Genomic DNA, 11,014 nt, shown 5'->3' with positions numbered 1-11,014 from the left:
CAGATAATTCTCATAATCCTGGGCTGGGATATACAGTGGGATAGTAGGCTACATGAGATGACGTTTTGAAATGCAATCAAACAAGAATATAACTTGGTTATATTCAATTCTGTTATGTTGATTTTCCATAGAAACTCCAAGGAAGAAGAAGATATCCCCTAATCTTTCGTGATTAGTGTAAAGGGGTACAGCTACTCAAACTAGCGCAGATCTTTCTGTTCAACACGTGGGGCAATGTTTTGGTATCAGCGTGCAAGTTTGTGTCATTTTTCCACGTGTGTCTGAACCAGGAAGTGATTGCTGCGGGTGGCTAGTAGCTAGCTACTAGTTAGCTTTAGTAGCACAGATAGCTAAAAGTCTTCACGCAATGAAACGTGTTTTATATAAATCATCAGTCCAAACTCACATACATCCTTGAACCGTTTTAGTTCATGTCAGCTACTTAACAAGCTGACGAAGTTTGCAGTCACGTAAGTTGAGTTCATGCTCCAACATTAGCTAACGATATAGCTGGGTAGCTAACAGTTAGCTATGCTAGTTGCATGGCAGCTAGATGGCCTACTTCAGTAGCTGCTGCAAATGCACGATATCAATCAAATTGTATGTTTCTGTGAATTATTTGACATGGTATCTCTTTGCTCTATGGCTTTGCTATGTGTCTATTGATAGCTGGTGTGCATGAATTGATGCAAATTATGTTATGCATGCTAACCAACTAGCCAACTAACTAACTTTACTTGAACTAGCTGGCTATCAGTATTAACTTAGTTAACCAGCTCCCATTTTATCAGGTACACACCACCAAAATGCATGACTTATTTTGTTGTACCTGTGTAGCTAACCCATATGTCAGAATATATGAATTGAGTTGACATTCACAGTGCAATTTTCAACTGCGTTCTCTGCAGGTGTCAAGTCAGGATGCCATTCTTACAAAAAGTTGATAGGCCATGATTCATGTAAAGTTATGCTCAGGAGGTGATGGAGAAGATATTGAATTCTGCCGAGGAGCGGCAGCCCTCCCCTCCTCCTCCTCTGGCCAATCCGTGGTCAACACAACAGGATACAGTCTCGAGCAGGAATGAAAAAACAAAAGGGGTTGGGTTTGTGCTTGTCCATGCAGGTGAGGGTCATTCTTCTGCTTTCCTCTTTGCCATTGTGAGATTTTCAGTAGGTTTCCTGTGTTTGCACACTGTAAAAGCAGTTAACATAGTTATAATAATAATAATAATTTAATTTAATTATAATAATAATAATTTTTTTTTTTTTTTTTTAAATCTACACCTGCTTTTTGCTTTCAAACGAGCTCAATTCTGTTCATGTTGGCAAAACATGTTGATGAACGTCACCCGGAATCTAAAACCTGTTGATATTATTTGCTTGCAGGGGCAGGCTATCACTCGGAATCCAAAGCCAAGGAATACAAACATGTCTGCAAAAGAGCTTGCCAGAGAGTGAGTTTGCATATTGACATTTCCTTTTAGGGAACCTTTAATCAAACAGGTGATTGATTGAATTGAAACGCTACAAAATAGCATTTTCATGCTGAATGCGCTGGGCACTAATGTTGGCCACTTGCTGCTAGATTTTTTTATATGGCCGTAGTTTGTCTTTTGTTATTGCACTACCTAGCCCTTGCATTAGATTTGCACTTTACGTGGCAGACCCAGTGGAAGAACCATTGATTGTGAGTGATTGAGTTTATGGGGAACTGATTAAATGATGTAGATAAACAGAGAGAGAGAGAGAGGTGTAGACTACAGAACTGGGGTAGCAGACTTCAGGATGAAAGGGAGAGCTTGGTCTCTGGAGACGAGGCGCTGTGTGCCAGGGAATGTGAGGTATGTGTTGATAACATGCCACTGCCATCCTCAGCTGACCTGATAGAGCTCAGAATAGGCCAGAGAAGCTGCACAGCAAAATGTAACGCTCCACGCTTTCCGTTTCAAGTCTGTGCAGCGGAAAACCTCTTTAGCTTTATGCTCCACCATTGATAACCTGTCAACGCTCTTACTAGTTTTCATTCGGAACATACTGACTTATCAAAGTCCGTTTTTTCCGGTACCGTGCCATCATAGTGTTGAGTGGGAAGTCTTCATGTGTTTGCCTGTGTGCTAGATAGGGCTGCAGCGCTGTCTCCTGATGTGCTCCCTGTCTGTCCTCCAGGCTGTGGATAGACTCAAAGCCGGTGCCCTGGCTGTGGAGGCTGTGGCTGCAGCCCTGGTGGAGCTGGAGGTTGGTCACCTTTCAACCAGAGATGCTTATAGTACAGTACATAGACTAAAGAGTACACACTGAGTAGCTTATGTGTCTACTCTTTTGGAATGTGTGTGATCAAATTCAAAGCATTTGATTTTCATTTGAACACAATTAGTATTCCAGAATCATTACTTCATATAGATAGATAGATAGATAGATAGATAGATAGATAGATAGATAGATAGATGGATTGAAATTGTTGTGCTACAGCAGTAAGGACAACAAAAGGCACATTCAGGGACATTAATTTCTAATGGACAGAAAAGCTTGTGACATACTGTAACATAAAGTTTATATTATTTAGCGAATGCTGCTTAGTTCTGCCTCGGTCTCTGATGCATATAGTTTCTGATGATGTAAGGGGTGTATTTCCCCAGGGGCAAGTTTGTGGTGGGGGGGAGACAATGACGTTCACAACAGAATGGGCAGATGTACATACAGTGCAGTACACTTACATAAGCTGTGCTTGTAAAATAACACTTCAGATATAAAGGAGGACCTACTCGTCAACCCAATAATTTGTTACAGGGTTTTTTCATAGAACACAGGGAACCTATTGTTTATTCTTTCAACTCAAGTCTGCAGAACAGTAATTTGCACTATCCCTATCAAAATAAGGTGAAATTGTCCGATTGTCAGATTCTGTGTTTTTTTTTTGCTTGCATGACTGCTCATAGCGTCCTGATATTCACAGGATTCTCCTTTCACCAACGCTGGCATGGGCTCCAACCTCAATCTATCAGGGGAGATAGAGTGTGATGCCAGCATCATGGACGGGAAGTCACTACATTATGGAGCTGTTGGTGCCATTAGTGGTGAGTAACTGGTGATGCGGCTTCATTATGTAACTACTATAATAATAAATAACTAGACTAACTAACTGTGTGTGCGTGCATGTGTGTGTGCGTGCGTATATATACACACAGTATTTGTGTTGGTACCATCCAGGTACAGATTGGGTGGTCTACATAGAGGCTTCACAAAACAGTTGTTTCAGATGACTACTACACTGCCCTGCTACCATCACACATACGTACAGTATGGTTTAAAACAGTAGTAATCACCACTTTGAGGCTGTCTCTCAATGAAAAGTGCTTTATAAATATAATGATTTATTACCTCCGTGACAGCACAGGGCACATGTTTTCGGTGGCGTGGGTGTGTGAGTGTAAGTGTTTGTTTTGTTTGTTTGTTTCTTTTTGCTTGTTTGTTTTTGCTTGTTTGTTGGGAAGATCACAGAGACGAGGGGTTTTGATTTGCATAACGCTTTCATTACATGACATTACGGTCATTTTGCTGACGCTTACAATTATTGTAAGTCACTTTGGATAAAAGCGCCAGCTAAATGATTGAGAGCTTTATGCAAATCAAAACCCCTTGTCTCTGTGACCTTCCCACGTCGAGATATGTCAGTTTCAACCCCCCTTACTGACAATGCATTTTTGGCTCCTGAGCCCAAATCGGCGGAGTTCCCCTGCTTATTTTTATCCTGGAAAGATAAGTGGTCCTGATCCTAAGTCCAAAAAATGAATGGAGGTGAATGGGCGGCCGAGTTTGGGCGGCTCTGTGGCGCGCTCCCTTGGGTCACAGCCGGCGGGTGGCAATGCAGGGCACTCTGGGCCCCCCCCATACCCCAGTCCAAACCGTTTGTCTCTAGTGCACCCAGGGAGCTGGCTTCATTCTAGGTTTTGTTCTCATTTGTGGACCCGGCCTGTCATTTGGATTTGCTCCAAAATTGGATGGGTTCTAAGGTGGCCCATGATACACCCCTCCACCGGGTTTCATAAAAATTGGTTTGGTAGTTTTTGTGTAATGATAATCCAAAAAATGAATGAAGGTGATTGGCCAGTCTGGCTGTGTTTGTGAGACCCGTGGACCCTCCCTGTGATGCGGATCTGCTCTAAGGGTTTGTCAGTTGGCCCATGCTACACCCCTCCACTGAGAGTACTCAGGTAGTTTTTCCCTAATCCTGGCTCAAAAAATGAATGGAGGTGAATTGCTGCCTGTATTTGGGACCCTTATTTATAGAACCCCATTTATCCGTGGACCCTCCCTGGGATTTGGATCTGCTCAAATATGTTGCTGTACCATGCTACACCATTCCACCGACTTTCATGAAAATCGGTCCAGTAGTTTTTCTGTAATCCTGCTAACAGACAAACAAACAAATGCTCACCCACCCACGGCACCGAAAACCTGCGCAGTCGCTGGGGCGGAGGTGGTAATTCATTATATTTCCAAAGCACTTTTCATTCTTCACAAAGTGCTGATTACTACTGTTTTAAACCATACTGTACGTATGTGTGATGGTAGCAGGGCAGTGTAGTAGTCATCTGAAACAACTGTTTTGTGAAGCCTCTATGTAGACCACCCAATCTGTACCGGGATGGTACCAACACAAATAGCGAATAGTAGTGTGTGTGTGCGCGTGCATGCGTGCGTGTGTATGTATGCCCTCAATGATCTGTGAGTATAAATAATGCTATATATATATATATATATATATATATATATATATATATATATATATATATATACACACAGCTTTATTTATACTCAGATCATTGAGGGCAGGCCCTCATTTGCTATGATGCTGAGTACAGTTTAAAACAACTAAAGAAGATGCAGAATAGTAAATGCAGATAAAGCAATCTAATTAAACAAGTATATACAATTGTTAATAAAAGATACAGGATACAAAATACACAGTCAGCTAAAACGGGTACTGTACAAACAGAGACAGAAAAGTTTTCAATCATGTATTTTAAATTACTTTAGAGTTACCAAATCATTGATTTGTAAGTTGTTTTTAAGGAGTTACAGTAAGTGGTTGGAGCAAAGAATCTAATGCTTATATACCAAGCTCAGTGTGAACTTGAGGATCCTGCAGCAAAAGAATATCATTTGACCTTGTCTGGTATGGACCAGAGGACCAATCCTGCAACCATGGAATGTACAAAGACTCAGTAAGGGCTTTGTAGTTAAATACAATATGTCTGTCACGTCTCTGTCAGAGAAGACCACCCAACCTTTTCATACAGGATGCAGTGAGTGTTATAGACACCACCAGTAATAAACCTAAGAGCAGAGTGATAAACAGCATCCAGGACTTAAGAGTGGAGGCAGAGACATGCCTATAAATCACATCACCTTAATCTGTAACAGAGAGAACAGCTTCAGCAATACTTTTCCAAGTTTCCCTACACATCATAGGAAAGTTACTTCTATTTCTATATAAGAAAACAATCTGTCATAATTTTATGACAAGATTGTCTACATGATATTTTAATGTGAATTTGTTATCTATCCAGATACCAAGGTATTTATATTCTGAAACTGTCAATATTGGAACCCTGCACAGTAGAATTATGAATGTTTTCTTTATCAACACATCTAGCTCTAGAGAACAACATGACCATAGTTTTATATGTTAAGTTTAAGATCATGAAGTGCAGCTTGGAGAACGTTAAAAGAATTTTGGAGATGAGCTGTGGAGAATCAACAATACAATATTATGTTATCCACATAAATGTGCATGGCAGTTAGTTAAAAATGAAATAATATTAACATAAATTGTAAAAAGAACTGGACCTAAAATTTAACCTTGTGGAACACCCAAAACTACGAACAAATAGTTCCCAACATGTGTTAAGGCCTCTAGAAAAGGCAGGTTTCTTGAGTAAGCCCTCGTGTACTGTACGATTAACCAAAGCCTGGAGGTGAATGCTGGCATGTTACATCAAGTCGAAAGGACAACATATTGTTTTTGTTAGCCTGTATGATGTAACAGTCAGCCATAAAATTGGTACATGACAAATGAAAGTTTCTTGGCCTGGATTTTTGATGCCTGCTCTCCAGCCCAGGTTTCTCACAAAGCTATTTTCTTTCTTCTTCTACCAGGAGCAGCATAGACTGGTGCCAGATTTGGTCTGCAGTGGTTAATACAGATACTCCACACACAGACAGGCTCATCGTTTTCTTTGTCTCTTCAGGCATAAAGAACCCAGTCTTGGTGGCAAACAGACTACTGAGTGAAGAACAGAAAGGGAAGCTATCAGCTGGCCGGATCCCCCCCTGGTAAATGTCTTATTTCTTACTAGTTTTTTTTTTTAAATTGAAAACAAATGAATTTACATGAGCCATATCACATGAGATGCTGCTATTGTCCTCTTGTCAGTTTTTTAGTAGGGAGCGGTGCACACGAATGGGCCGTGAGTCACGGGATACCGCCTTGTCCCTCGGAGAAGATGGCCACCAGTAAGTGTCGTTAATCAGACCCGGACATCTTTCCAAGCTCGATCATTTTATTGTGCGTCAGCTAACGGTAGCGATTAGAGGAGGGGGAATATATGCCTGCTCTAATGGGCTATATAATGAATCATAACCTCACAAGTGAAACCTTTCTCTGCACCTTTGTGAGAGTGAACTGAACCTGGCGTCAAAAGAAATCACTCACAAGATCCAGTTTCCATCTTTATCCTCCAACATAAAACACAAATAAATCTGAAGAGCAAGCTAGATTTTTGTTTGAAGTATGTTTCCATGTTATTTGTGGTGAACGTGCTTTTCCACGCAAATGCATCATTATTATTTTTTCATTATGAACTCAAATCATTTGCTCACAGTGTGGATTGGCTGTAAAGCTGTAAAGAATTGACCCTCATCGCACGCCTCATGTATTTTTCGACAACAGACTAGATGCTGAGCAGAGCCGCGGGCTTCACAGCATTAGGGCATTGGGGTGCTCGGGGAAGGCAAAACTGGATGATGACTTTGGAAACAGCTGGAACCACTGATGTCAAAAGTTTGTCGTGTGTGTTTCTTCAGAGGAGACGGTAGACATTAAAGCCCTGTTATACCTTATGCAAACCATTTGCATTCTGTGCCACTAGCTGGTCTGTGTAACTGAAGTTACTTGGATGTCTTGTAATTTCTTGCCATCCCCTTTAAGCATTGATGAATGATTCAGAAGCAGTAAAGTATGTTTGCTCATCTGGCATTACTCCCTTCTCTTCAAGAGCCCTGGCTCCATGTTATTTTAACTGGGCCTGATTGCATTCCATTTAATTTTATAAATGTCTTAATTGCTCTGATTTATACTCCCTAGACCTCTTTGATTAAACGATTGAACTTGAGCTGAATAGAAAGGCTTTATTTTTTTAATAAACAGAGTCTCTAATAGCAGGCATATCAATCTGCTTGAGTCTAGAGTCATTGAACCTTAATCAGAGCTGCCACAGCCTCCTGTATTCTCACTGGCAGACTGTTCAGTACTCCGCAGACCGAGGCTATTGTCTCGCATGTCGCTCTCTATCTCTCCCCCTATTCATGAATCTTCTGACGCAATAATGTCTTGACCAGGATGAGGTACATGTAGGCCTCAGTGTGTTCGGCTGCCAAACAGAGGTGGCATTCAGAGACGTATAGAGTGACCTGAGAGTGCTGTTATCTTCTGTTTTTTACGCAGAGTTCAGTTTATCGGCATACAAGAGGAACAAGCGCAAGATGGATCTTGCAGAGAAAATGGACACGGGGTATAATCAGAGCAAGAAAAAAAGACAATCAAGTGAAACCGTGAGTAGGCTTCGCGCCGCTAGTACCACTTATCTGGGTCCACACATGAGGGAGATGGTGCTGTGTTGGGCTGTATGTGGACCATTCTAAAGATGAACAGAAAAGAGGGTGAGGAGGGGCGCCCCGGTAGCTCACCGGGTAAGGCGCGCACCATATGAAGGCTAGTCCTTCGCACGACGGACCCGGGTTCGATTCCCGGCTCGGGTCCTGTGCCGCATGTCCTCCCCTCTCTCTCTCCCACATTTCCTGTCTCTCTCAACTGTCGTATAACATTTAAGCTGAAAAGCCCTAAAAAATATCTATCTATAAAAAAAGAAAAGAGGGTGAGGAATGATGGAGTGACAAGAAGAGGCCGGGAGGCTGGAACTAGGTGAAGTTCAGTAGCCTATTTTGACTGCGTTTTTGAACAAGGCAGCAGAGAAACAGCTCTGGAGAACTCGCTCCGTCCGCCCGCACATATTTAATTAGGCCTAAATGCGGAGCGGCACGGGCATTTGTCTTGACATTATTACGCCCGTGATAAAAGGCTCAACATCTGCCTGGTCCTTTAATCCAGGGCTACCATATGCCCACAGGAGGAAACCAACGGGTAATGATGTCCTGGAGAAATGGGGGTGCGACACCTCAATTACTCACAATCAAACAAAAACACACATTTACATAAACGCGCGCACACACACACACACACACACATATGCAGCTGGATACCAACAGTGGTCACTTGATGGCATCCTTTGACAGTGTGGTACCCCCTTGATGCTACAAGTGTTGGACTACTGAATTACATGGAGAGATGTGTGTGTGATAATATGTATCACCACTGGGTCTATGGTTGTTGTATGTGCTGTATAGCTCACAAGTTTGGAAAAAAAATAATCTTTTGAGTATCATATTATGGAGGCATACAGTGGTAGGTAGGGCATGATAAAACAGGGATATACTGTAGTTATGCCAGTGTTTTTTCTTTTGGTCAGGGTTGTACCCGTCTGGCGACAGTACTCTGTATGGTTCCACTGCAAACGCAAGGGCACAGGCCAAGTTAATTGCTTGGGGTCGTTCCTGGGCTTTTGGACCATACAGTTCATTCATTATACAGTTCGACCTGTGAGAACGTTTTCTGCCAGTGCTATTAGTAAAGACTTAATGGTTCAAGGAAGTATCCGTCATCCATAATGTGCTCGGCCCTCTGAAGCTGCGCACAGAGAGATGAGATGGAGATGGTATTCAAATCCATTCAGGCCCCAGGCCGTGTGCTTGTGTTGTTGTTTTTTCAAACACCATGTTATTGTTTACCCAGTTCAATAGGATTAATCATCGCCGATTGAAGCAGAAATTCATTAAAAAGAAGGAAGAATAACAAATCAGGCCGCATGTTGGTTTTCTTTGGCTGGTTAATGTTTCGTTTGATTTATGTAGGTGTCAGGGAGCTAGTTAATGAGGATGAAAGGCATTTGAGTTGTTTTCATATTCCCGTTTCCCACCCAATAATGCGTGACCTGTTGTAATGATTAATATTCAGTCCTATTGTTTAGTTGGCCTCAGTCTACCATTGGCCCAGGTCTAGTCACATGGCTGCCCCCTTTCTTCAAGTTCAAAATAGCTTCCATTTGAGGAATCCAGTGCTTTTGAGAAGAGGCTCCATCAGTCAGTCATGTGGACTTTTGATTGCAGAAGGCCTGGTTTTGATTTTCATACAGAATGTTTAATTTAAAAAAAGTTTTTATGTAACTCAAAAAACATCTTGATGTTTGCCAAGCCATATAAATGCTTCCATTCACCCCTCTCAGCTTGCTTGAGACATACGCACCTGCTCCATATGTGAAAACCATGCACCATGCATGAGTTTAACCTGTAGCGTGCTTCTTTTTCAAATGTAAAAATAATTTCAGGCTTCTGTACACTCATGTGACACACTTGCGTCATGGACAAATGTTTCCCCCTGCTACTGTCTCCATGAGTGTCAAAGCAATGCTCCTGCTATCATATCCATCCAAGCACATTGATATAGAGATGTAATGGTAGGAAAATTTCACATAACGATTATAGTGACCAAAATGATCACTGTTATCATTATTATCGCAGTATTGTTAAAATGTGCTGAAATGTTAAAAAAATACTGATACACAGTTATATACACAAATTATTTCACCAAGTTTTATATTGAAAACCACAAATAATAAACGTTATTGTTACAGTACATCCCTACATTGATCCGATCTCTGTGTACGGAACGTAAATGAGAAAACGAGATATGTCACCCGCCGTGAACTTAACGGCTCGTGTTCCGCGAGAAGGGAAATAAACGTATGCCAATTCGTTGTATACTCCACAAAATCCCACACGTTCTGAAATGACCTGTGGGGTCTGCTAGTTGGGTGTCCTGAGAGCAGACAGGGCTTGGTTTGGAAGGCAGGAGTCAGGGCGAGGAGGATTCTGTTTGGTTCAAGCCAGGCTCAGTCCATGGAGGGAGTGGAGCACAGATGATGTAGCAGATTGGCCCTCTGTACATTCAGCCTGTACCCAGTAGAAACCGATATATCACGCTTTCGGGCCTTTCCCTCTGATTCACAAACAAACCCTGTCCAAAGGAAACTGGTCAATCAGAGAAAGAAAGCAAACACTCCAAAGAGCAACAGCGTGTTTTCAACAAAAAGTAGAGGAGACGACAGAATGATTAATCTATTTTTTTTTTCTTCAACACGTTTGCGTTGGTGTTGGACGCGGTTCTTAATTTCTGAGAAATCTCGCCTCTGGTTGTAAAGTCTGACGAATCTCTTCTCCTCAGCATCTGAGTCGGTGTAGGCTACTTATCACTTACTTATTCCTCAATTTATTCTGGATTCTGGATGATGCCAAACTCAAATTTAAGTAGACCACAATATGTTGACTGGGCAGTGGCTAGTTGCAAAACTAGAATGGAGAAGTAAGACGCCTCCTTCCCTCCACTAGTCTGGGGGTCCACCTTGGGCAAGTGGTAGTACCCCCTAGCCCCCCTACCTGGGGTTACAGGCAAAAAACCCCAATGAAATTAAAACCTAATGGAAGAGAGACCCGGCCCGGAGGAAGCCCGGGGCCCTCGTCTGGAGCCAGGCCCAGACGGAGGGCCCGCATGCGAGCGCCTGGTGGCCGGGCTTACCACGGAGCCCGGCCGGGCCCAGCCCGAATAAGCAACGTGGAAGCA

General features: G+C 42.3%; 1 protein-coding gene across 3 annotated transcripts in view; it reads left to right on the top strand.

Moving 5' to 3' along the window:
* Positions 1-319: 319 nt before the first annotated feature.
* The window catches only part of tasp1 (taspase, threonine aspartase, 1), a 35,961-nt gene continuing 25,266 nt past the window's right edge, over positions 320-11,014 (top strand). For 2 of the 3 annotated variants that reach the window (XM_084459414.1, XM_084459415.1), the window contains exons 1-8: positions 320-470; positions 909-1,123; positions 1,387-1,454; positions 2,167-2,235; positions 2,954-3,074; positions 6,252-6,336; positions 6,437-6,516; positions 7,727-7,833. In XM_084459414.1, coding sequence (XP_084315540.1) covers positions 982-1,123; positions 1,387-1,454; positions 2,167-2,235; positions 2,954-3,074; positions 6,252-6,336; positions 6,437-6,516; positions 7,727-7,833 — 672 coding nt within the window. In that variant the 5' untranslated portion in view covers positions 320-470; positions 909-981. Of the gene's footprint in view, positions 471-908; positions 1,124-1,386; positions 1,455-2,166; positions 2,236-2,936; positions 3,075-6,251; positions 6,337-6,436; positions 6,517-7,726; positions 7,834-11,014 lie in introns of those variants that run through there. The other variant, XM_084459416.1, reaches the window with a different exon arrangement.

Source organism: Borostomias antarcticus, assembly GCF_949987555.1.
Source record: "Borostomias antarcticus genome assembly, chromosome: 2".
NCBI classification, from domain to species: domain Eukaryota; kingdom Metazoa; phylum Chordata; class Actinopteri; order Stomiiformes; family Stomiidae; genus Borostomias; species Borostomias antarcticus.
The sequence above is the reverse complement of the archived record's forward strand: the minus strand, read 5'-3'. Positions and strand labels throughout refer to the sequence as shown.